This window comes from Globicephala melas, chromosome 11 (assembly GCF_963455315.2).
Source record: "Globicephala melas chromosome 11, mGloMel1.2, whole genome shotgun sequence".
NCBI classification, from domain to species: domain Eukaryota; kingdom Metazoa; phylum Chordata; class Mammalia; order Artiodactyla; family Delphinidae; genus Globicephala; species Globicephala melas.
This window is the reverse complement of record NC_083324.2, coordinates 37,140,618-37,166,816: the sequence shown is the minus strand read 5'-3', so window position 1 is coordinate 37,166,816 and position 26,199 is coordinate 37,140,618. Positions and strand designations below refer to the sequence as shown.

The following is a 26,199-nucleotide window of genomic DNA, read 5'->3' as shown; positions in this document are numbered from 1 at the left end:
ATCCCATGTGCTGCCAATAAGACCTGGCACAGCCAAAATTAATTAATTAATTAATTAATTGTTAAAGAAAAGAAAAAACATTAAAACAAAACAAAACAAAAAACGTGGTTGCACCATTTTTAAAAAAAAGGGCGGAAAACCAAGTAGACATTTCTCCAAAAGAGACATAAAGATGGCCAACAGGCACATGAAAAGATGGTCAGCATCACTAATTACTAAAGAAATGTAAATCAAAACTACAGTGAGACATCACCTCAAACTAGTCAGAATGGCCAGCATCAAAAAGTCTACAAATAATAAATGCTGGACAGGGTGTGGAGAAAGGGAACCTCCTACACTGTTGGGGGCAATGTAAATTGGTACAGCCACTATGGAGAGCAGTATGGAGGTTCCTTAAAAAACTAAAAATAGAGTTAGTTTTAGTTACATGATTCAGCAATCCCACTCCTGGGCAAATATCCAGAAAAGACAAAAACTCTAATTCAAAAAGATACATGCACCTAATGTTCATGCCAGCACTATTTACAACAGCCAAGGCATGGAAGCAACCTGTGTTCGTCAACATATGAATGGATAAAGAAGATGGCAAAGGGTGTATGTGTGTGTATGTATATATATTATATATATAATGTAATATTACTCAGTCATTAAAAAGAATGAAATACTGCCATTTGCAGCAACATGGATGGACCTAGAGATTATCATACTAAGTGAAGTAAGTCAGACAGAGAAGACAAATATTATATATCCATGTGGAATCTAAAAAAATTATACAAATGAACTTATTTACCAAACAGAAACAGACTCACAGACATAGAAAACAAACTTCTTGCTACCAAAGGGGAAAGGGTGGAGGAGGGATAAAGTAGGAGTTTGGGATTAACAGATACACACTACTATATATAAAATAGATAAACAACAAGGATGTACTGTATAGCACAGGGAACTACATTCAATATCTTGTAATAACTACATTCAATATCTAGTAATATTGGAATCTGAAAAGAATATATGTATGCGTGTGTGTGTGTGTGTGTATATATATATATATATATATATAACTGGATCACTTTTGTGTACCTGAAACTAACACAATATTGTAAATCAACCGCACTTCAATTTGAAAAAGTAAATACCTTTTTTATACAAGATAACTTCAGAGTAATGAAAGAGAATGGTTGGGGTAGTGCCTGTCCTTGACAAGGTAGTTAGGGAAAGGCCTCTTGGAAGTGGAAACATTTGAGTAGAAACCTGAAAACTATGCCTCAAGCCAGAAAACCAGTGCTATGTGTTCTCCACAAATTGGTTTTGAGCATATGTTCTTTGTGACATGCGATTTGCAGAAGGCCTTTGGTTGTGCCCTCTGATATGTTTGATGTGGGCTTGGGCCATTCCAAGGCTGCCTGAGGTGCTGAAGCCTTTTTCCTATTTCTGATGCAGAGTTGGGAGTTTGGGATCCCACTGTGCAGGGAGCTGGCGTGTCAGTATGAGAGCCTCTACGATTATCAGAGCCTCAGCTGGATTCGGGTGAGCTTTGCCCCTTCCCCCGCCCCAACCCTGAGTGGAGGTGCTAGCACTTTTCTGGCATCAACTTCTAAGGGAGCGTTTACTGTGGACCCAGCCCTTGGTTTAGTGCTGTGGACAGTACAGGAGAAGCAAAAGCCAAGGTTCCTGCTCTCAAGATGCTTGCATTATGGCTGGGGAACCAAAACAAACACATGACAAATGATTGTATGATCCAGACCCCAAGGGCCACTGGTGCTCAAGGAAGGGAGAAGCAGCATACACAGGATAGGATGGGGGTTTCAAGGAGGAGGTGGCAGCTCGACTTCATGAAGAAGCTTTTCCTGAAATGATTTTGTTCAGGTATGCTTCATCTGAAAACATTATAAGATCTTTCACTGCCTTGGCTTATGGTCAATACTGAGCACCCAAGTAAAGGAAGTTCTTCTTCCCTTCTTTGATGAAAAATATTCAAAACTAAGTGAAATGGACTTTGACAGTCTCCCAAATTTTTCCTAGTTGCCGGTGCTGGGTATTAAATCATAACAGGTCATTGGCAAAGAGAAGTCAGGAATCTCAGTTCATCCTCCTCCTGCACCCTTTTCAGCATAGCTAGCTCTTCCGTGTTCCCTGATCCTGATCAGGATTTGGGCCTATATAATAGATGTGGTTCTCTAGCAATAGCATTTTGACTGGTCTTTGAAGGCCGCTGCCCCCTGGCAGGCTGGCTTGATTGAGCGCATTAGGGCTGTCTTCCCAGTCAGATTTCAGTGAGTTTTTCTGAACCTGAAGCCAGGCCAGCCAAGACTAAAAAACTTATCGACCTTGGTAATACCAGACGTCATGGATGTTAGTTCAACTTTTAAAGTTTAAAATCTCCTAAATTGGGACCAGTACGAGTGATGCTGGCAACTAAGCCTTCCTCATTCTGTTAGCATCGAGTCAGATGATAAATGAACAAGAGCAATGCAGATGGACTGATGGAAAATGGTGCCACCTATAAGCAACACTAGCTTATACTCAATTGGTGTAGTGAGTATCAGTCAAAACCAGGAATTCCTGAGCAAAAAAAGGAAGTCCATGTTAAATGTGTATCCCTGAAAGTACAGGAAGCCTGAGCCTCTGTGGGGCTGAGTCCACTCATTGGGAAGGACACTCCAAGCAGCCTCTCAGGGCTGCTTCACCATCAGGTGACAATGGAGAGTGAAGACTTCCTCTCCATCAGGCAGTTCCCCAGGGAGAGGTTGATCAGGGCTAGGGGCTCACTTTTTATCTAGACCAAGTCACCATGTTCTCTTTCCAAAAGACAGTGTCTACTTAGGCCTGGGAGAACTTGCTTTGGACACCACTAGCAGTCAAGCCAACTGCCTTTCTCGTTCACAGAAAATGGAGGCCAGCTACTATGACAACATCACGGAGCAGCAACGCCTGGAGCCTGAGTTCTTTCGGGTCGGCTTCTATGGCAGGAAGTTTCCTTTTTTCCTTCGGGTGAGTCCATTCAGGTAGTCACAAGAACTTCTATCATATTTTACACGTAAGTTATTTATAACCTGTTTTTTTTTAACCTTTTTCCTATTCTATTGAATACTTCTTTTTGAAGGAATGACCAGCCAACAAAAAGCATTTGACTTAATTTGACTGGACTGGCTACCAACTTTAGACTCTGTTTCTCTCTGCAGTACTGTTTTGTAGCTACCTGGAATGTATGAGGGTGGTTTTCTTACCAAATCAACCAAGTTCCTGCAGGAAATGACCAGGGTGTGAGAATGTCCCATAGGTATGTTTAGAAACCTTCCAACTTCTGTTTCCAGTGCCTGGAATTCTCCAGTGTGACTGTTCTCAGCCAGACAGGACCTCAGTACAGCCCTGACCTCAACAGTAGGCGGTACAGCCAGGGTGGAGAATTATTGATTTGAGAGATTTCAGAGGATAGTCCCCTTGCTCCTGGGGTTTGTGGGAGCTGCCAAACATTGGATTTGGCTGTGGAAGGCCTTTCCTAGGCAGCCAGTTCTCTGGCCCATGATGATTACAGCCATTTTCCTCCACCATTGCTGGAAAGGCTGAGCTGGTATATAAACAGAGTGGAAGGAATGACTGAGCATAGACATACTGACACCAGTTAAACAGTTGCGATTTTTTTTCTCTTTAATCAGCACAACCCAGAGGCTCCAGGAGAAGTCAGCCTGGGCTTATAGGCTGTAGCCCACACGGATTTGCTGTTCCCAAATGACCTAAACGAAGCTGTGCTGATGCAAGAGCCCCAGGGCTGCAGTTGAGACCTAAGAGTAGCTCCGATTGTCCCCAGTTCCAGTATCATACTAAGGTTCAGTGTCCAGGAAGCAGCTGGGAAAATTCATAGGATTCCCTTGATGTGTTTGGGATCCTATCTTACTGGGGAAATTGCTTTAGCCAGTGAGCAATAAGCTTGGTATCTCATCAAAGGTCAACTGAGCTTAATGGCTCCTTACAAAAAGCCAGTCTGCTAAGCAACAAAGTCCAGGCTGACTACATTTCAGATGTAAGGCAGGTCAACATGCACATTTCTTGGGCAGTAATCATTATAGGTTAAAATGAAAGTGATTTCTGCAGGAACTAGCAATAGTGATAGGGACAGCAAGCACACTCTGCCTGATCATGATCCCCAGAAGGCTCTAAGTCTATTGCACAGGAGTGTTTATAGTAGCAGAATGTGAATAAGTAGAGGATCTCCTCAGGAGACTGGACCTCCTTCATTCTCTAGGGACCATCCAGTCCAGGCATATCCGAAGTGGCATGTTTGTTGCCCCCATCAGCATAGATCGTACAACAGCAGTGGGGGTAAAGGTCAACAGAAGAGAAAGAAGGAAAAAAAAGAAAGAAAGAAGGAATAGTACAAGAATTAGAAACCAAAAGCATCTCTAGAAAGCCCTTTGATAAGCTAATGATTATAGCCCTGTAAGTTATTTCTTTCGCTTTTTATCTTTGCAAATTATGCTTGTCATTTTATTCTCCTTGTTTAGTCCCACAATTTGTATGTCATCAACCAGATTTTACTCCAAAACATCATTATTTTGAGTATTACAAAATCAGGCCCTGATGTTCCCCATTTCTGTCTTTGTCAAGCAGGAGGTCTCCATCACGGTTCCACCTGGCTCCCACCCCTCATGCTCATGTCACAGGGAACATCAGTATCTCAGGGCTCTCAGAGCTTTCTGACAAGTAGGACCTGGCATAGTACCTGCATCTGAGCCATTCATACAGTGTTCTCAAGTGACAGTCTAAATGTTCAAACATGGTTTCAAGGGTGCCAGTAATGGAGGAAAAATAACAAGAGGTGTTAGGAAATATCATCCATCAGTCCGTCCTCATTTCCACACTAGGAGCTATGTTTCATGCATACAAATCTGCCTGGCCTGGCTACATGCTGCCTTCCCTTCCCTCAGCTGCTCAGTTCATCTGTGGCAAGTGGAATAAGTCCAGTGGAGGTAGCCGTTTGCCTTGTAAATGGCAAGGGCAAAATGGAAAGCAGTGGCAGCCAGATCTGTCTCATGTAGGGATGCTGGGGCTCTCGCCTGAGCAGACTTGAAAGCAGCAACCAGCCTCAAGGTCAATGCTCTGTGCCTTCCTCCTGCTGGGTCTTCCCCAGCACACTAGGCTACTCTTTCACCTTCCCACATAGGCCATCTATTACTCTAGCTCTGTCAGCTTGAGTTCTCTGGACCATCTGCCCGTCTTGCCTCACAAATGTGATTATCTGCTAATCTGCATGGAGACAGGAAAACATCCAGCCCTCCCTCCTTGGGGGAATTTCTGTTTCTCTTCATTTGACTCATGAACAGACACTGGAGAGGATTGTACGTTTGTGAGTGGATATGAAAAGGCCAGTTCTAAACAGTTACCTTCTTTGTCAATTCTCCTTATCAAGCAAGGGACTTAGAAATGTCTCTGTCCTCTGTCTGTTCCACTGGAGAGGCCAGCCTGCTCCTCCTGACCTTGACTTCCCTTCCAGTGTTGCCTTTCATTCTGATCCATCTGGACATGTGGCCTAGCCTTAGCTGAGTTCTCCCATAGTAAGAGAAGAAGTGAAAAGTGGGCAAAAATCCTATTCCAAAAAGGCTGAGGTCATCCACAGCCTGGCCTGTGATTATCCCTGTACTGGGAAACGTAGGGCTGGCCCTGTGGAACCTCTCTCTCCCCCTTCCTCTGAAGACGTGCCAAGAGGGGCTGCCAGTGCCTGACACCATTTGTCAAAGTGAATCTAGTGAGGCAGCTAGGCAGGCAGACAGATGTCACCAGAGAGCTTCAGAGGAGCCTCCTCCAGCCACTCACTCTTGAACAGCTGTGAGGTAGGCAGAGCAGCAGGGTTGAAGGTGCCTTGTCATGCCTTCCGTACACAAAGAGAAAAACTGAGTCCTAACCTGTACCAAATATGATGTAACATGAGGTTTTAAGAAATCTGTAATTGGGGACTTCCCTGGTGGCACAGTAGTTAAAAATCCACCTGCCAATGTGGGGGACACAGGTTCGATCCCTGGTCCAGGAAGATCCCACATGTCGTGGAGCAGCTAAGCTCGTGCACCACAACTACTGAGCCTGCACTCTAGAGCCCGCGAGCCACAACTACTGAGCCCACGTGCCACAACTACTGAAGCCTGCGCGCCGAGAGCCCGTGCTCCACAACAAGAGAAGCCACTGCAATGAGAAGCCCGTGCACCGCAACAAAGAGTAGCCCCCACTCGCCGCAACTAGAGAAAGCCCATGTGCAGCAATGAAGACCCAACGCAGCCAAAACTAAATAAATTTATTTTTTTAAAAAAAAAGAAAAAGGGCTTCCCTGGTGGCGCAGTGGTTGAGAGTCCGCCTGCCGATGCAGGGGACACGGGTTCGTGCCCCGGTCCGGGAAGATCCCACATGCTGCGGAGCGGCTGGGCCCGTGAGCCATGGCCGCTGAGCCTGTGCATCCGGAGCCTGTGCTCCACAACGGGAGAGGCCACAACAGTGAGAGGCCCGCGTACCGCAAAAAAAAAAAAAAAAAAAAGTGACCCTACGAAAGCACACACCTGATCACCCCCTTTTCTAAATTATTTGGTGGCACCCATAGTGATACTCCTTGGCACACACCTGCAGGCATGTTCAGTCACCCTCCCACCAGTTTTCCACAAGCACCTTCCTTCTAGCTGTGCCTTTTCCTGTCTTGGCTTGTGGCCCTGGTTGTCATTGTACCCACATAGATTGCCCCCCACTCTTCTCTACTGCGCTAACCCAGGTGGACCTTCCAAGGACTCTTTTCAGGCATGGCTATTTCCAAAATCTCACCCCGCCTCCCCGCTTGCATCCCTTCCTGTGTGAGGAGCCCTCCCTCCCTCAAGCTTCCTGCAGCCTTTGCCGTACCTCCCACCCCGGGCTGTCACACCACAGTGCAGTTCTCCCTTCTGCTGTCCCTTACCCTTCTTGACCATCATTTCCCTTAAGGCAGAGACTTAGTGCTGTGTCCATGCCTACCACAGGGGTTCCTAGGACACGTCTGTGGGATGAGGATGCAGGGGATGGGTGGCAGCAGGCGAGGCATTGAGTGTGCTCTCCCATTTGTGGCAGAACAAAGAATATGTGTGCCGTGGCCACGACTACGAGAGGCTGGAGGCCTTCCAGCAGAGGATGCTCAGTGAGTTCCCACAGGCTGTCGCCATGCAGCACCCTAACCACCCTGATGACACCATCCTGCAGTGTGATGCCCAGTGTATCTTTTGACACTTAGTAGGGGAAGGAGGGCTGGGATCCTGGGAGGTGAGGCCCACCCACTCAGCTACCCCTCTGCCATGTCCTTGGCCATACAGGCCAGGTTACCTGTAAGTCCTGAAGCAGAGTGTGTTCTCGTTACTGACTGACACTTAGCAGGGCACTCGTGCTTCACAGAGGGGCCGTGGCATGCCCTTAGCCATGGGGGCCTGGTCATCAGCTGAACTTCAGGGGGACCTTTATCCCTCTGGTTGGCTGCTGCCAGCACCTGAGTCCCCACCCTGCCATATGAAGGGTCTGCCTAGGCAGCCAGCAGCAATCACTGTGGACTCTTGCTGCAGGGATACTCCACTTCTGTGTCCTGCTCTACTCCCACGTGCATCTGTTGTTACCCAGAGCCTTTGCCAGCAGGACGGAGGCACAGCTCTGTGGATGGGGGCGGAGACGGGGGGTCTGAGGCACTTGGAAGTCTGAATGCAAACACTGGCCTGCCCCTCATTCCCCACACACAGCTTCCTTGAACACCTCATGACGGTTGCCATGACTGTAACAAGCTTGTTCCAGAGAGAGGAGGGCAGGTAGACTCCCATATGTTATCTCACCACAGAGATCCCAAAGAGTACTTTGTTAAAATGTTGTTTTGCAGTAAATACAGTTTACCCACAGTGGGCAGACCCAGGCTCTTGCAGCTTTTTCATTCTGTGGGATGGGCACCTGCATTCTCCTGACCCCTTTCCCTTCTTTCTTAAAGGGGCACTGGAAAACACCTAGCTGTTGACATCTCACCTTGGCTGCGTGCTCAGGAGACTGACTGCTGGAGCAGGGAGAGGGGCAGTTAGGGAGATTCGGTCTGTGTTTGGGTCTGATCTGCCTCTTGAAATGCTGCTGCTGCCAGTAGGGAACAGGGGCTGTGGTGTTCCTCTCTCCTTTGGGGGGATGACAGGGGTCAGCCACTCAGGTCCATCTCTCTTTCAGTCTCTCTGGGTTTCTCCTTCACTTCCTGCCCAGACTTGCAGATCTATGCAGTGACGCCCATTCCAGATTATGTGGACGTCCTGCAGATGGACAGGGTCCCAGATCGCGTCAAGAGCTTCTACCGCGTCAACAATGTGAGGAAGTTCCGGTACGACAGGCCTTTTCACAAAGGCCCCAAGGACAAGGAGAATGAATTCAAGGTGAACAAATCTAGGGAAGTGGGGGCAGTGCTTATAGCGAGGCCGGGGCAAGCCCCACATTCTCAGGAGCTCATCAGTGTCTCACCCTTCGGGCAGGCAGGGCATGGTAAAAATCACTTAATGGCCTAAACCTACCTGTGCCTTCCCTGCAGAGCCTGTGGATCGAGCGTACCACGCTGACCCTGACCCACAGCTTGCCTGGCATCTCTCGGTGGTTCGAAGTGGAGAGGAGGGAGCTGGTGAGACACATTTCAGATGGGGCTCATTTTCACAGCTGCTTCCTCAGTTCTTGCTTTGGGGGCCTTTCTCTAAGGACTGAAGAGAGAGAAAGAGTGCTTAGGCCGCCTGCCTGGCCTAGGCTGCTACAGGCAGTCCTTTGCTGGAGGCTTTGTGCACCTTCGTTCTCTCATTTAATATTCACAACACCCTTAGGCACCAGGTATTTTTTTTCTCACAATTTGTGAATGCAGAAACTATTCTCTGAAGTTCAGGAAGCCAGAGACCTCTGACTTCAGAACTGGTGCTCTTCTCTGTTTACTGTACTTCTAAGTGCCTACAGGTTAGAAGAGGAAATTAGAAAGGGCTCAGGGAGTCCCAACTCCACAGGAACAAGGGCGGGGAATCAGAATCACAGGTCACAGATCCCTGCTGTCAGGACTGTGATGAGGGAGGGGTTGACATTGTGCCTGGGATGACACCATTGCTGTGTGCCCCCAGGTGGAGGTGAGCCCCCTGGAGAATGCCATCCAAGTGGTTGAGAATAAGAACCAGGAGCTGCGGGCCCTGATCAGCCAGTATCAGCACAAGCAGGTGCATGGCAACATCAACCTGCTCAGCATGTGCCTGAATGGCGTCATTGACGCCGCTGTCAACGGAGGCATTGCACGCTACCAAGAGGTGAGCTGGGGTCCCAGACTAAACCCTGGCTGGGAAAGCAGTTCTCAGGCGCCTCTCCTTGAGATTCCAGCCTCTTAGGGAAGCCTTCTCAACAAGCCCTCTCCTGGCTGTGCCTCAGCTGACCAAGGATGGTCCTGGGATGAAGCTTTAAGCTCCCTGCCACTCCCTGTTTCCATTGTTCCCCCTCTCTGATGGGGCCTTTTCTTCCTTTTCATTCTCTGAACTCTGACAGATGGGTAATCCATCTGATGATGGAAGGATATTAAGTGGCCTCCAAGAGGAGCCTGAGAGCCCAGCCCTTCACGAGAAGTGAGTTGTGGGCTCGCTAAGAGACTAGTCCCCTCACCCTGGCCACCAGCCCTGCCTGCCCTACCCAAGCCAGCAAGGCTCCATGAGGGGCTGAGACCAGCATTCAGGCTTAGATTACTTGGTCACCTTTGGTCCTTCTTAAGACACAAAAAAACACATCTGTGATTGCTGGAGGTTCAAGCAGGCCAAGCTAGAGGTACGTTGGTGTGTGTACCTGCTAGGAGGCAGCCCGGCTACCTTTCAGGTGGCACCTTCAGACTCTTAGTAGTAGCCCTGGGAAGAGTCTTCCTGACTTGGCCTTTTCTTTCACAGGCCTTCTTTGATAACGATTACATCACCAAGCACCCAGGAGATGCTGAGAAGATCACTCAGCTCAAGGAACTCATGCAAGAGCAGGTATGTCTTGCCAGGGTTGGAGGCCAGTGTCTAGGAGGGAAAGGCTAGGCACCACACGATAGCTGGATAGCTGCAGCACCCAAGGTCTGCTCCTTGGCTAACGGAGTAGTGTTGTCTATCACCCTACTAGGTTCATGTTCTTGGAGTCGGGCTGGCAGTTCATGAGAAGTTCGTGCACCCAGAAATGCGCCCTCTGCATAAGAAGCTGATTGATCAGTTCCAGATGATGCGGGCCAGTCTCTACCATGTAAGCTGATCCCTGTCCTGTTCCTGCTGCAGTATCACAGGTGTCACTTCCTCCAGACCTGTGCAGCAAGCTAAAGGAAGTGGGGTGGGAAGAGAGGCTGGAGAGGCGAACATGAAGGAAAAGCTGTTCCCACCCCAGGATAGCAGGAGGCAGAGGTGGGTGCTCTAGCCAGGGGAAGGACACCCAGTATCCTCTTATTCACTTCCTCCCTAAGAAGGAGTCATATTCAAGGACAGAGAATGTCCTTGAATGCACTGTGCTGGTGAAGAGAGGTTTTCATATGAGGAGGAAAAGTTTACGGCCCACATGCAGGGATCTCTTTGGAGATATTTTTCATCCCAAGAACCTACAGAGGTAAGGCATAGCCTGAGCCAGTCTTCTCTCCTCCCTCTCCCTCTTTCCCCTCTCTTTCCCCTGCCTCTTTAACCCCCTGCCTCCCTTCCCTCCCTCTTCCTCCATCATGTCTGATGACCCAGGCTTACATCTGAGAAAGCCTAGGCTGGGCAGTACTTTTGTACTGGCCTCTCTTAGAAGGGTCAGGCAGGTTCTGGGGCTGGCCCAGGCCCCAGAAGATCTCCCTGACTCTGACCTGCCTCCTAGGTCTCCATGGCAGGGCTTGACCCAAGGACTGATGCACACAAGCAGAAGCAGGGCCTGTATTCCGGGGCTAGTTTCCCTCCAGGGGTCTTACAGGGAATGCTGTCTGGCTGAGAGCAGGCTTCAGGTGGTATTGAGCACAAACTTCTGGTCTCTCTGTGTGTGAACTTCCCCATCACAGCAGGTGAGCCAGGCAAGCTAGAGCCTGGCCACTGGGGGAGCTCTCTAGCATGCAGGCTGTCAGGTCACTGCAGGAAAAGGCACAAAATGCTCACCCACATACCTCAGGGTCTCCAGGGCATACATGGAGGTGTCCTCTCCAGCTGCAGAAGCACATTTCAGCCTTCTGCTTGCTTTGGAAGAAGGGAGTGGAAAACCTCCTGCTTCTTCAGGGCAAGCTCAGAAACATTCCCAGTGCACCTAAGGCCCACAGATTGTGAAGGACTTCAGGAAACCTGGACAGTTGTGCTTTGTTTCCTCAGAGTCACAAATAGGGACTCAAACCAATGTGCTGTCACCCAGGAGGATTTGGGATCAAAAGTTTCTGCCAAGATGTCTACATACTTAATTATGCAAAAATAGAACTGTACTGTTTTCTAATTACTTGCATCAGGATTTTGTGTCCTGTCTCCCCATAGACTGTGTCACAGACAACTTAACCGAGGTCACTGAGAGCTGGGCCATTTAGCAATCCAATAAAACCCAACTCCAGTTCTTATGTAAGAGGTGTCCACTGTCTGACAGATGATAATCAGCTCTTCCTCTCCTGTTTCCCAGCTCTTGTTCTACTTTTTCTATAGTGATAAATGCCTGTTAACACACTCTTGTGAACTCAGACCAACCTCAGCCTACTCCAGATGTGCTCTTAGTGGGTTGACCTAGGCCTCACAGCCTCTTCCCCAGGCTGTGGTGTGGTTAGGAGGGTGCTTTGGTCGTGAAGGGGTCACTGCCCAAAAGAAGCCAGTAGTAGTTCAGGTTCAGCCAACAGTATATGATTTTTTTTTCATTTACATTCCTGCCACCAGCCTGCTTTTCCCTCTCACCTCTTAATTACTTTTTTATTCTTAATTATTTATTATGAAGGGGCATTCGTTTCTCAACAGGAGTTTCCGGGTTTGGACAAGCTAAGTCCTGCATGTTCAGGCACCAGCACCCCACGGGGAAATGTCCTAGCATCCCATAGCCCCATGAGCCCAGAGAACATCAAGATGACCCACCGGCACAGGTATGGCTTTAGGGCTGAGGAGGGTCCCCTCCACAAAGGTAAGTCTGAATGTCAAAGATCAGAGCAAGGAAGTCCAAAATAGTGCTTGTGTGTACGCACATGCCCTCTTACCCATGTGCACAGCAAACACACAGCTCCTGCTACAGGATCTACACTCTGCATCCAGTCATCCTGGGTGACAGAGGAGTATACATGGTATTGTGGGAACACGGAGGAGGGGGCATTTGGGGTAAGTCTTGAAGGGTAAGTAGAAGTTTGCTGCGCAGAAAAGAGTTGGTGTTAGGAAGGTGATGGAGCAAGATCCGGGCAAACTCACTAACATGTGCAGACACCTCAAGATATGAGCAAGCCAGTCTGCTCAGCACTACAGGGAGAGCCAAGTGGCTGGAATGCAGGATTCCAGGGCATGGAAGAGGGCCAGGACCAGCTCTGGATGGGCTCGCTTCATTCAGGCCTTTGGACTTGATCCCAGGGTGAATGAGGATCACCAGTTGGTTTTAAGGAAGAGGACAACATGGTGATGTGAACATCAAGGCGTCCCTGCTCTGCACTCAGGAGTCCTGGTCGCCAGGGCTCCACTGGGGAGACTTCAAGTCTCCAGGGCAGGAAGCCCAGGCCAGGGGATGACCCTGGAGAGGAGCCCTCACTTGGCTTTGTTTTCCAATGTGAGCAGCAAGTCAGCACAGAGGGTACTCAGCAAATAAGAAGGAATGAATGAATGGGGGGCTGCCTAGAACTGATAGAAGAGAACTGTTGGCAAGCCTGTGGCCACAGAGATGGAAGGAGGCCAGCAGATGGTTCACAGCCAGCTATTTCGATAGCTTCCCCAAACCAGGAAGATACCCTGACCTAGGAGCAGATCCTATCCGGGTGTAGGTACTGGCTCAGGTAAACACCCCATAGCAAGGAGGACCTGGGATCCTTGACCTGATTCAGCATATCTCTCATTCCTCCTGCGACACTGGTGATGTCATCAGACTGAGTGGCCATAAACCATTTAACTCTAGGTCAAGGCTATGCCAAGCTACCGTTGGCCCTCCCAGACTAGGGGCCTCTGGTGGGGTTCAAGACTGCTGCAGGCCTCAGATGGGTATGAGCATTGGCTATGGAACCATCCAAACCAGTGATGGCTAAGGCTTGGGGATGGCTGTTTTATACACATCCATGACTCTCCCTCTCACCACCTAGCAAAATGTCTCAGCTCCAGACCTGACTCCTCCCTATCTCCCACTCTTGTTCACAGCCCCATGAACTTGATGGGGACCGGCCGCCATTCATCATCCTCTCTCTCCTCACACACATCTAGCGAAGCTGGAAACGTGGTGATGTTGGGTGACAGCTCCATGGGCGAGGCTCCTGAGGACCTGTACCATCACATGCAGGTACAAGAACTGTCCAGGGAGAATGGGCCAGGGCACCATACCTAGAGGATTCACCTCTCTGCTGGCCTGAGGACTGGCATCCCTGCCTAGTTCTCTTGTTCCTGAATTCAGAACACCCAGAGCTATGGCAAAACTGCCTTCCCTCCACACCATCCCATGTTGCACTTCCCAGGCCTTCTTTCCCAAGAAGGAAATCTAGCTTCAGTCCTGGCTACTCTTAGAGATCCCATGGGAAAGCTCCTCTGACAGATTGCCTTCCTTCCTGGCATTCCTGATGGCTAAGTCCTGCTTCCTCCATGGGCACCATCACTAGAGTCTACCCAGCAGCCCTGCTTCTTTGGGGTTATAGGTGACCCTTAGTGCTGGCCATCAGCCGGTCCTCCATCAGGGCAAGGGTACAGTATCAGACACTGGGTCTGGGCACCTCATGGCATGAAGAAGCCAACTCTGGGCCAGTCTACAATCCTGGCCATTCAGACCTCTATCCTGCTAATTTTTCTCCCTTTGCAGCTCGCGTATCCCAACCCCAGGTACCAGGGCTCAGTCACCAACGTCTCTGTTCTGTCCTCGTCCCAGGCAAGCCCTTCTTCCTCCAGCCTGAGTTCCACTCACTCAGCACCATCCCAGATGATTACCTCTGCCCCTTCCAGTGCCCGAGGTAAGGATGGCAGGGCGCTGCTTGCAGAAGGGAGAGGAGAGAGACTCATGGGCCCCACTTGTCCTCCTCTCATCTGTGGCTATGTCTTTGAAAGTGGCCCTGTGACTTAGAGAATGCTCACCTGCGCTTTTAGTACCAAGGACTCGAGGGGTCCTACCTCCAAATCTTTTTCTCTTGCTGGCCTCAGACCCTGCTCGGAGCAGTGGTTGCAGCTATGCTGCCACCAAGGTAGCTAGCCATCGCATCTCCACCTCAGTAAGAGGACACACAGCCTAGGGGAAAGCTCAGTTCTTTTCCATTGAAGTGTTTGCAAGAATAAAGCTCAAAGTTAAGGCAAAAGTGAGTTTTGTCTTGAATAATCAAACATGATGAAAAAGTATGAAAATTAAATTTGAAGACTAAAATTAACCCTGGAAAATATTATTATAAACGGTAACAACAGCCAAAAAATCTTTGTTCAGTTGGGAAAGTGTTAATCAGGAGAGATGGCTCTGTAAAAAGCTATTAACTTTGCCAATTATTGCTTGATTTCTTCTTCAGTTGAATAAATATTGTTCTGAGCCAGCATCTTTTTCACATTCTGATTCTAATTCCTGCAGTAAAATTTGATTCTCTGTCCTTTTAGATAGAAGCATTCACAGTGGAATGGAAATTAGCTATGGTGACTAAAACCTAGCACTTCCCAGGGTTGGCTGTGCAGAATAGTAGCAGAAGAGAGTGGTGAGCTGGTCACTGGCTGTTGCTTCCAGGCTTCAGAGGGGTGGAGTCTCTTTGTTCTTCTCATTATTATGAAGATAAACAGAAATAGCACAAATGTATGACATAGAGGGTCGTTGAGGGAAAAAAAAAAAACCTTTTCTTTCATAGCACGCAAACCTGAAAGGCCCACAGTAGCAGTGATGGAGAGAGAGATGCAGTGGCCAACTGGGAAAAGCCTCAGCAGACAGCAGAAGGGGGGTAAGGCTGCAACAGGCAGAGTACAGACTTTCACCTGAAGCATCCAGCCCAACCCCTCATTCCCTGTGGAGGAAACAGGTCCAGTGAGAGGGGCTTAAGGCCATCCAACCAGTTTGTGGCCAAGCTGATTTTGGAGTTTGAGTCTTTACACTTGCCAGCCATCAGTCTGATGCCCATTCCACTTCCATGATTGCCTCCCTAACATGGACCAAGGCACTCAAAAAAGGGGAGCCAGCATTTGGAAGCAGGTATTTCTAGTGTTAAAGAAGAAAAATGATCCAACAAATGGGTGCATGTTGAAGATTTGTCAGTATGTGAGGGCTGCAAACATAGAGAAGCAACAGTGATTTGTGCTATAAAGAAGGTATGTCAAAAGATGGTTTGGAGAATAAAAAGGAAGGAAACCCTGATAAGTCAGCCATGACTTCTGTAGTGGAGGTTAGCATTTGCAGTGTCTTAAGGTAATGCTCCTGAATAGAGCTGCAGAAACAGATTTTGTAATCTAATCTGTTGTGTGGGTTTTTTCCTAACCTGAACACTCTCTAAGATATACTCAGCCATATCTAAGTCTGTAGCTGGGTATTCTTGCTGAAGTCAGATCTCTGAACCATGATTATCGATAAAAACAGAGGCAGCAAAGGATGGACATTTTAACTCACTTCACTCTGACATTGCTCAGACACTTCCCCTAGGCAGTGCCTGGTACTCGGTGCCCTAAAGAGGACAAAGACGCCATCAGGGACCTCACAGTCTTTCTGGTACCACGTTTGTCCTTCCAGCTAACGATATACTAATCTATTCCCTCATCAAGCTTTTACGAGTGCTCAGTAAGAAGTCTGCGTTGCTCTTACACCCTCAGAGTTGAATAGAGAGAAGTTATGTTCTCCCTGTTTGGAAGTGATCTCTTTTTATTTCAAATGGCTTGGTTATCAATTGCTGCATAATAAACCACCCACCAAAACTTAGCGACTTAAAACCACAATTTATTATCATCTTGCGTGATTCTGTGGGTTAACAGGGCTCACTGAGCAATTCTCAGTTTGCAGTCTCTCATGAGCTTGCAGTCAGATGTCACTGGGGGCTGGAATCATCTCAAGACTCAACTAGGCTGGACATCCAAGATGCCTCGCTCACGTGGCTGGCAGGTGATAGTACCTGTCAGCCGGGAGCTCAGCTGGGGCTGTCAACCTGAGTTCCTACGTATGACCTCTCTCTGTAGCTTGAGCTTCTCACAGCATGCAACCGATTTTCCCCAGAGCAAGCATTCCAAGACACCCAGGCAAAAGCTGCAAGACTTCTTATTACCCAGCCTTGGAAGTCCCAGAACATCCCTTTTGCCACATTCTGTTGGTTAATCAAGTCACTAAGGCCAACCCAAATACCAGGGTGTGGAATAAGACTGCACCTCATGATGTGAGGAGTGGCATGTGCGTTTTGGGAGGGAAGGCATTGATGGTCGCCATCTCTGGAGGTAAGCTATCATGATGGTCAAACTCTAGAGTATCATATAATGAAAGGCTGATAGGAGCTCCCTCCTTTTCTGGAGTAGATATGAAGTATAAAAGTGAACAAAATGGTTAAATAGAACTGGGCCCAAAGCGGGGAATCGTGATAAGAGCAGAGGCTATTAAGAAAGAGCAGGAAGTCACTTCTAGGCTACAACATCCATGCAATCCATGTGTAGGCCCATCTGGAGAAAACCATGGGCCCAGCATGTGTCAGGCCCACATGTGAGAGAAGATACAGACTGTGACCTGGTGTCATACAGGAAGACTGATATTTTTAGATAAATGTGGGAGGTGAAGTAGTAGATGCACTGGGGTCACCGAAGAAACAGAATGGCCCACTCTGGGGTTTGTGTCTGATGTTACGGATGAGGGGAAGGCTTTCATGGAGAGTGTTCTGGAGACTCCTTTGCATTGGAGTCACTTTCCCCACTCCCAGGAGTGGTCATGTCACCAATAGCCTTCCTTGCCGTGCCCATTGACACTCTGCTGTGGTTCTTGTTGCTTTGGAAACCTTCAAGTTGAATGGCCTGCAAGGCATAGTCTAAACTCTTTACGTCCGCAGCGCCCCCTGGTGGTCAAAAGGCTGAGTGGGGCTAGGAAACATGGAGATTTTGATTGATCCTCCTTGAATAACTCAGTCATGCTGGGACTTAGCCCCCCTGGGGTTTACCAGACTACAACTGAAGTAGTTCAAAAGTCCTGTGACACAAAAGCCCTTGTGGTGTTTAAATGTTTTCATGAAAAGTAGCCATCACTCTCTCCTACAATGGCTGCCCTGGCTGCCCAGGGAAGACAACAGTGGGCAGGAAGTAAGATGAAAGAGTTAGAAAATCTCGTGGTAGCACAGAGCACTCTTTTGTTTTCGCACCAGAGAGGCCTCCATAACATGGGTACAAATCCTCAGCATAGCCCCTGGGGCCTGCAGGCTGCTGTCCCTCCATCCTAGCCCTGCAACATGTATCAGGATATTGAGTGTGCAGATCTGGGGTTGGCCTGGTGAGCCAGACTGTGAGCTCCATGAGGTGAGGGACCATGGCCAAGCTGAGCAAGGCGGTACACCATGTTCCAACCACATGCCTGGTGCGGGATGGGTATTAGATATGAGTTTGATGTAACTGAGTTGGTATAAAGGGGCTATGTCTCTGTGCACACCAAGCTGGGGGTACCCCTGTCCAGAGATGTGGCCAGCAGGACCCAGGGAGCATTCAGAGTTTCTTGCTGGAAAGGCACGATAGAAACCAGTGGGATTAGGAGCCCTTTTCCTTTTTTCTTTACACAGCCATCTTTTTGAGGTTGCCTCAGAGCATAAGTTCTAAAAGGAAATATTGATGTAAGTGAAAAAATCACCAAATAGTAGCAATTCAGGCCTAGTTTTTTAAAAAAGCATACTTTACTCATTCCCTTATCAGTGAAGGATATTTTTAAAACTAGGTCTTAGAGCCAGCCCTGAGGTTCTATAAACAGTATCGCTCAGACCAGCTGTGGAAGAAGTTTACTTAAATAATAATTGCCTTACTTGTTTTTAATATACTGACTTCTTCAACATATTTAAGCCTCATCTCCTTGGACTAAAATTAGTACAAGAGGCATATCTCAAGAACGCCTGGCTGCAGAAGACCTTTTTTAGTTGTACCCTGACAGTGCTTGGACGGCACACTCACAGGAAGGTTCAGAGACCCTGTTTTTCAGGGACACACAGCCTCCTGAGCTGCAGGTTCACCTCTCAGATGGAGCCTCACTAAGAAAACACCACGGAGAGGGGTTTCAACCACTTGAATCAGCCAGAGGCTGCCAAGCTGCCAGTGGGCAAGTAGGGGGCACTGGGATCCAGGTGACCCTCCCACTAGTTTGACATGGATGTGCTGGTGTTTGGCACAATGAGTGATACACGTTTGGAGGGCCTTCTAAATTATATCTTCCCAAGGGAAGCCTGCAAGTTTATTCTCACTACTTCTGTGGAAGGTCCCCTTGAGGACCATTGGTTGACAGGTTCCTGGGCCCATAGCTGTGGCCTGCATCAATGGGGACTAAGCCACACCACATCTGGTCTCCATAACAGCCCCTCAGGCCAGAGGAGGTCTCACAAGAGAAGGGCAAGAACCAAGTCAACTCAAGAGCCTGGGTTAAAGACCCACATAGCTCCATGACTCCCGAGTTCACTGAAGGGCAAGTCTTAGAAACCCTGGAGAGCCCCCTGTGTGCAGGGCCCTGGGCCCCCAGCCAGTCTGGCTGGGTCTGCAGTAGGATGGCCAGGAAGGCAGAGGCCAGGCACTGGAGGCTTGGAATCTGGGAAAAGGTGGTAGGGAGCCATCTGGGAACAGGGCCAGTGGTGTCTGGAGAAGGTAAGTGTGTAGAAACAGTGTGTCAAGTAAGAACTGTGCTGCTGTGTTATCTGAGTGTGTCTGTTTCTGTGTGATGGCTCCATTGCAAGCTGGCCTGGGCCCATTCCTGGGCCCCCTGAGAGAGCTCAGCATCCAGGCCACACCCATCTCCCAAGAGTGCTGGATGCAGAGGGCCCCTAGGGCCCCAGCTCCAGTCCCCAGCTCTCCTCATGATCTGCCTCTGAGCATGGTGAGGGCGCTGTCGGGAGTCTGCATTGCCCCAGGTTGTAGTATGTGTGCCTTGGCTGGGATGCCAGGTGCAGCCCCCGCCACCATCTAACCACCAGGCTCTGCTTCATTCCTCCTGTGCTTGCTGAGTTCATCCTCACCCCAACGGCAAGGGGACACCACCCTGGTTCCTTGGCCCCAAGGATGCCTGCCCTCTGGGCCCTCCATCTGTGGCTTGTCATCTGTGCGTGATTGTTCTCACTTGGTTACAGGCTCTCCCTCTCTGCCAGATAAGTACCGCCATGCCCGGGAAATGATGTTGCTGCTGCCCACACACCGGGATCGCCCAAGCAGTGCCATGTATCCAGCAGCCATCCTGGAGAACGGACAGGTAATGGAGCCAGCCTACTGACTGCCCTTTGCTGCAAGTGTGTTGGCCTGGGCTTCCCTCGTTGCACTTGCTAGGCTTTCTGCACTGTCCTTCGTGCCTCCCTCATTCTGCCATAAGACCCTCAGAAGGCTGCTGGGCTCCTAGATGGGAACTGCAGCGAATGTGAGGACCAGCAGTCCAGATGGAGTACAGCTGTGGGTAGAGTGGTGGCAGGGTTGGAACCACCATTGTTTGTGTGGCTCTCTATCCTTCTGGCCAGCCTCCTGGACTCCTCATCTATAAACAGTCTGGCAGAGAAAATTGGTTATTTTCTGTCCCAAGAAGGCAGTGGTGGACGTGGGTCTAGAAAATGGCCTTCTTCCCTGTGTGTGTGAAGGACATCCTCACTGGGGCAAACTCTGCCTCTTTCATCCATCCATCCATCCATCCATCCACCTGAAGCCCCTCTCTACCCGCTGGGACTACTCTCCACACCATTTGCACAGCTCTCCAAATATCCTATATGGGGCCCTTGAACAAGAAGCTGCAGGGATTAGCTCCTTCCCCTCCTATCCAGTCTTCCCTGCCCTTCTGTCAGGGTCCATGAAAGTCACCTCCAAACAACTGTTACCTAGTCCCAGAGTGCCAGGACTTTCCCAGCAGTACCTCTCTGTGCCTGGTCAGCCCTGCCAGGTGGAAGGAGCAGGTCTGCCTGGCAGCTGCCCATCAGAACAGTAGGTCCTGTCTGTGACTTTGGGCTTGAGTGCTTCCCTTTCCCTACCCTCAGTGCTCACATGGGCCTGTGCATGTGGGGCATCTCCAGGAGACTAAACCTGCCAGTGCTCAGGGGTGAAAGGGGTCCCTAAATCCTTTCTACCAGTGGGTCTCCTTGGCAGGACAGAAGGCTACAGTTAGATACCCTCGGGTGCCTGTGTCCTTTTTCTTGGCCATGTACAGGACAACCTGGAGCCCAGGGAGACACTGGAGGGTGGACCCTCAAACACTGCACATGGCAGGACTCAGAGCCAGATAGCGTGGATAGTTTTCCAGCTGGCCTGATGTTCTCAACACATCTCAAGCATGAGCTGTACCACTGCTTTGATTTTTCCATCTGATCCTGGAATATCCTGGCTCCCGTGGCCCACAACACTGCCCCCAAGGTGTAACTGGTTGTTTTCACTCTTTGATGTTTTTCTCCTTCCCTCAGCTGCCAAACTTCCAGCGGGCCCTGTTCCAGCAAGTGGTTGGAGCCTGCAAACCCTGCAGTGATCCCAATCTGTCTGTGGCTGAAAAAGGTATAATTCCCTTTCCCAGGTGGCCTCATCCCATGTTTATCCCCATCCTGAGCGTCTGACTCTTGTCCCTGAGCACCAGCTGGCCAAGGCTGAGCCACACTGTAACGCCCAGGCCAGTCTATCTGTCCAGAGTCCTGACCAGTTCCTGTGTTCACTATTTAACCCACGTCTGGCTTGATGCTAAGGTTTGGATCCTGTTTGTTTGTATCTCTCCCTCCCCAGGACCCACCCTCTGAGAAGCCCCAGCTGCCACCTGCCCTGAGCCCACCTTTACGAAAACTTGGGCTGCCGTATGCAAATGGTGGGCAGCCACTCCCCGGGGCTCCTCCCGACCAGCCCCAGAATTCAGCAGGCCCTGTGGCCCCTTTGGTCCCTCTCAACTTGGGCCCACGAGGACCTCTCCTTGTTGCTCAGAACAGGCCTGTGGCCAAGCATGTACCCCAGAATAATGGGAAGGACAGGCCATGGCAAAGTGAGTTTCCCAGAGACAGTCCTGTCCAAGGGACTTCAGTTCCTCCTATAGCCGCTCTGGCCTGCAGCTGCTGTGAGTCCATTTTTTACACATTGCAAGTCCAACAACTATACTATGAGACTAGGCAATACTTAGAACAGAGGCTGTTTATAGATAGTGGAGTTTTACCCTATGTTCTGCTCTAGCAAGCTGAAGGAAGAACCAGACTTGGACCCATATGACCCCGGCCCAAACATGGAGACCTGAGTTCATTTAACATAGAACAGTACCTGTGTGGGGACTATGCTAAGCCTACCTGCCACACAGAACCGGCCCATGTCAGCCCGCTCCCTGTAGGTTCCCCTCCCCTCTCCTCCATCTGTTGGAGTTTAGGGCACACTTAGTCCCCAGCAATACAACCTGCTGTCCCATCAGAACATGTCCCTCCAAAGCTGTTGTCATGTCATCATTGCACCTCTTCACCAAGTACTGTCTGCTGTTCTCACTGTCATTGTTCCTCCCTTGCTCATCATGGAGGATATGCCTCTCTGTCCTCTTTAAGGAGACCACGCACGGGGTCCATGACCTCAGTGCCTGGTAGGCATCGGCACCGGGTACTCAACCACAAAGGGCATGGAGATTCTGGCTGAAGATGCCTTCCTAGCCTCAAGGTTGCACATCCCTAAAACATGCGGCTTACCTGGACCCCTGCACCTGTGCCCCAAAACAGAGTGCCCTTTTGGCCTTGAGGGCCAGAATCCACAGTGGCTTCTCTTTACCTGAGTTGTGGAGCAATCACAGATCTAGCCAAAAGCACAGGTGGGCTCAGAGCTCAATTGGGTGCTGGTGGCCAGACCAGGACCTTAACGCCAACTGGACCCAGAAGAGCTTCAGGCTTCAGACCAAGCTGCAGCAAGAAGCTGGATATGCCCACCTCCCAGGTGTGGGAAGGAAAGAGGGTTGTCTCAGAACAAAGGCTGAGCCCAGAGCAAGCCCATTTAAGCCACAAAGCCAGTGCTCAGTGTGTAGCAAACTAGACATTTGCCTAGGGGGAACACATAGGCCAGAGTAATAACTCCCTAAGTCTCTACCTGGGTCCTCCAGGGCAGGAACTGTGCATACTTGTCACCATTCTCTTGTCATCGGGATCTTGAGTCCCATGAGAACTCCACTTCTCACTTACATGTGTCTCTCTTTGCCAGGCAGTGACTCCCAGACCAGGCAAGCCTGCCCTCGAGGCTGTGGGCTGTGCACAGGGGACCTCAGGCCAGTGGTGGCCCATAACAGAGAGAGAGAGAAATGACCAGGACACAGTGGGGATTGCCCCTCTTCTCCTAGGATAGGTCTGTGCATCTTAGATTTTCCACTAACCCCAACGCACTTGTGCTGTATGGCACAAGTTCACTGGTCACCAACAGCAGGCTACAGGGCGAGCTTGATGATTTCTGGTTCACACAGAGGGGCTCAGGCAGGTACCCTTTGTACACCATTGCAGCCTTGCCAGCTTTCTTCCCTCATAGCGTTCCTACCTGCAAGATCCTTTGGGCCCTTGTGGGTAAACTTTTGCAGTCCCACAGTTCTTCCGGGGTCTAGATGTGCACATGAGATCTTGGGCTGTCAGAGCCCCTTTGGGGAAGCTGCCCAGACCCACCTCCAAGCTTCTTATTCAGTGAGGTTTGGTGGCTTTTTATGGAGATGGAACTTCTCCTTTTCGGGAGAGGGAGGCTTAGTGCTGAGGACCAGAAAGCTTATGCTGCGTCTTGAGGAAAGCCTACATGAGAATAGGCCTGTTCAGTTCTTAGGGTGGCTCAGGCTCTCTGAGGAGGCCTTCTGGTGGAATCCACCTGGTGTTCACCAGAGTCAGAATCCTTTCCTCCTTTCAGTGGACAGTTGAGTGTCTGTCTACCCAATCACTGCCACGCCCTCCCTTCTGCCACCAGCCGTCAGCCATCCCATGAGACTGAGCCATGCTCCTCAGAGCTGAAGCTGTTGAGGTCATTGAGTTCTACCCTGTGTTCTGCTGCAAGCCCACAGCAGTTCTTGACCAGTGAGGAGGACTAGGGTGGACATCACCCATCACCTTATCCCTGGACCACCCGGGGCCCAACCCCTCCTGGCCACATCCTCCTCAACGGCTAAGCTCTAGCTCCTTCCCTCCCAGAGCCTCTCAGGTCCCATTAGGCCCTGGCATTCCCCACTCAGGACCTGGAGTGGGAAGAACCCAGACCCCAGCCTTGTCAGGCTCACTTTAGCTATGACTGCCTCAGAACAAAGCCAGTGGGTAGGCCGCTTCTCTCTCTAGGAGAGCCCAAAAGGGAATTGGTGCCTGTCTGGCTTTGTCAGAGAAAGGGCGTATTTCTTGTCAGTGTTATTTGTTCTCCAGGAGGAGTTGGCCAGTAGCATTCACATGCCCCCCTCCTGCTCCTGAGACCCCAAGGTCCAGCCATTCCTTCTCTCCTCTCCCCTCCTACAAAGTCACTCACCCCAGCTGTGGCTGAAGGGCCAGTATTCTGGCACTGGACTTCTTCCTTACCATAGGTGGACACCCTGTGTTTTCCCTTTGTCCAGGGCCCACTCTACCCTGCATCCATAGCATGTGGGTGCCAGGAACTGGGCCTCTCTACATGCCCCAAAGCACCCATGGGCTCCACAGCCCTCCCTCCTCTCTGGAAGCAGTGGTCCCTGCTGGACCTGGGCCATGACTCACGGGCTTTAGACTCTCCTCCAGCAGGCACAGTGAATACCAGTCCTTACCTAGAAAACCCCTGTGCCTCCCAAGCCCAGCCAGTGGGCACAGAAGCAACAGGGATGGGCAAAGCTTGTACTTACCACAGGCTCTTTGTGGGGCCAGCTTGGGGGCAGGACCCACTCCCTGGCCGTGCACCAGCTGTGGACGGAGGCAGTCTCTGCTGCCCGTCCATCCTGCTCCCTGCTTTTCCCATTGGGCCAGGGCTATGGGAGATCCCTGAATCCTGACCTTGGTAAGACTCTCCATAGGTGCGCGCTCGCACTCTCTCTCTCTCTCTCTCTCTCTTTTTGCAGTCCCATCAGCCTGTTTGACTCTCCTCTTCTCACCTCTTCTGTTGTCTCTTCTCCTCCTGGCAAGTCCTGGAGGCTGCAGACGCTCACTCCTTGCTGCACTTTCTCTCCGCTTACCGTATCCTGAGTACTCTTCAGACACCAGTTCACTCTGTTGCTATCCTCTTAAGTGGCTTCTGTCCTGACCACGGTCCCCTGTGGGCCACAGTGTCTTGCTTGGCCAGTGTTTTGTGTCTTAGGAGCTGGCGTGCCACTCCCACGTGTGCTGAGTACATAGTATGCACCTGCAGAAGCCATAGGCTGTAGAACAGGCTTCTCTCAGAGGGTGGCTCAAGAAGTAACCTCCCTTCATGCCATCTGTTTTCACCCTTCAGCGGTGCCAGCAGCCCCCAGCAGCTGGAGCCTGGATAGCGGAGCCCGAGAGGCCCAGCCCTTCCTGTCTGCCCACACGGGGTGCATCCTGGCCCCCCCAGTGCCTCCCCGAAGCCTGCTGCATGGTAAGAAGACTTCCAGCGGGTCCCCCAGATAGTCCCCAGTCTCAGATTCTACTCACGGGCAAGGGCAACAGCCCTCCAGGCTGAGAAGATGAGCCGACTCCGCCAAGGAAAAAACATCTCCACCGCAGGAAGGATCCTGCTGGGCTTTGGGGTCAGTGAGGTTTCCAAGCACAGCAGGTGAGCTCAGTGAGGCCTTTCCAACCATGGAGGCTGAAGACATCAGAACTGACCATGCCAAGCATGATACTCACCAGCCTGTCGTCGCCAAGCAGCAGGCTGAGAGCTGCCACTGTCTGCAGTCTGTTGTTCCATGGGCTCTGATGCACTCGACCTCTTGACCTCCTGTGTGGCATGGGTGTCTTTACTCCAGCAGCTTGTGTTTTGGAGAACTTCAGTGAAAAGAGAGGTTTTCCTGTGGCCTTCAATGCTGAGGGGTTGCAGGAGACTCACATCTGTCCAGTTGGCCCTGCAAGATATGCTGACGTGCAGTGCAAGAAGGGCCCAGCTGAGGCTCTGGTTCTGTTTCCTTTGCAGGTCATTACTCCCTACACTTTGACGCCTTCCACCACCCCCTGGGTGACACCCCCCCGGCCCTCCCAGCCCGGACCCTGCGCAAGGTAATGCACTAAGGTGACAGCCCCAGCTGAGAGGAGCCATCTCAGCTGCTAGAATCACCCCTGAGACACCTGAGGTCTACCTCTCCTGCTCCTGTCCCTGAGATCCCAGCCTGGCTGAAGCTGGGGGTGGCCGGAGCCACACTTGGGATGCAGATGACCAATGTGTCCTGCAACAAACGTGATGGGGGCAGGGAAGTCAGAGGGTCCTGGAGACAGCAACACATGGTACCCAGAGTATGTGAGCAACGAGCAGTGAGAAGCCAGGGGGTTCCCTGCCAACACCCAACTTATCAACACACCACAGTTCAAGACATAAAGAAACATTCCTGTGGTGGATCATAGAGCACTTTAAACTGGAGTCCACTCAAAGCAAGAAGCATCAGATACCAGACCTTTACGAAAAACTCATTAACTTTTCTGCAAATTGGAAAAGACTGTCACAGATTTTAGCAGCAGAATGCACTCATCTGGTCCATGGCCCACTAGGGTTCTTTCTACCCTCGCCAACTGGCCTGATGACCCAGTCCTTCTGTCTGTACCCCAGAGCCACAGCCAGCAGCCTGGGACATGGCTTCAGGGGGCACAACTGCCCAGCAGCCAAGACAGGGCCATTTTTTAGCCACAGAAATGCAGGTGATTCTGGGGCTCCACTGGCTTGGGGGCAGGGAAGAGCTAGGGGGTGATTGATGATGAAACAAGAAACATGCTGTTGATGAGGATTATTTTAAAGTTCATTAATAAGCAGACTCTTGGTCTTCTCTTCCCATGGTGGGCCAGCCAGCCTGTTTGGAAAGAGGGATTCTAACATTTTT

The 26,199-nt window shown here is 50.3% G+C and overlaps 1 protein-coding gene across 9 annotated transcripts in view; it reads left to right on the top strand.

Annotated features, from left to right (window-relative positions):
• The window catches only part of DOCK3 (dedicator of cytokinesis 3), a 403,879-nt gene that overhangs the window by 374,699 nt on the left and 2,981 nt on the right, over window positions 1-26,199 (top strand). For 3 of the 9 annotated variants that reach the window (XM_060308605.1, XM_060308604.1, XM_060308602.1), the window contains 15 exons: window positions 1,441-1,527; window positions 2,887-2,991; window positions 7,078-7,219; window positions 8,227-8,393; window positions 8,546-8,632; window positions 9,111-9,290; window positions 9,912-9,995; window positions 10,126-10,242; window positions 11,943-12,064; window positions 13,308-13,446; window positions 13,957-14,104; window positions 19,391-19,509; window positions 20,696-20,783; window positions 24,648-24,770; window positions 25,305-25,387. In XM_060308605.1, the coding sequence (XP_060164588.1) occupies window positions 1,441-1,527; window positions 2,887-2,991; window positions 7,078-7,219; window positions 8,227-8,393; window positions 8,546-8,632; window positions 9,111-9,290; window positions 9,912-9,995; window positions 10,126-10,242; window positions 11,943-12,064; window positions 13,308-13,446; window positions 13,957-14,104; window positions 19,391-19,509; window positions 20,696-20,783; window positions 24,648-24,770; window positions 25,305-25,387 (1,791 nt within the window). The remainder of the gene's footprint in view (window positions 1-1,440; window positions 1,528-2,886; window positions 2,992-7,077; window positions 7,220-8,226; window positions 8,394-8,545; window positions 8,633-9,110; window positions 9,291-9,911; window positions 9,996-10,125; window positions 10,243-11,942; window positions 12,065-13,307; window positions 13,447-13,956; window positions 14,105-19,390; window positions 19,510-20,695; window positions 20,784-24,647; window positions 24,771-25,304; window positions 25,388-26,199) is intronic. The other 6 variants (XM_060308607.1, XM_060308606.1, XM_060308603.1 and 3 more) reach the window with 6 other exon arrangements.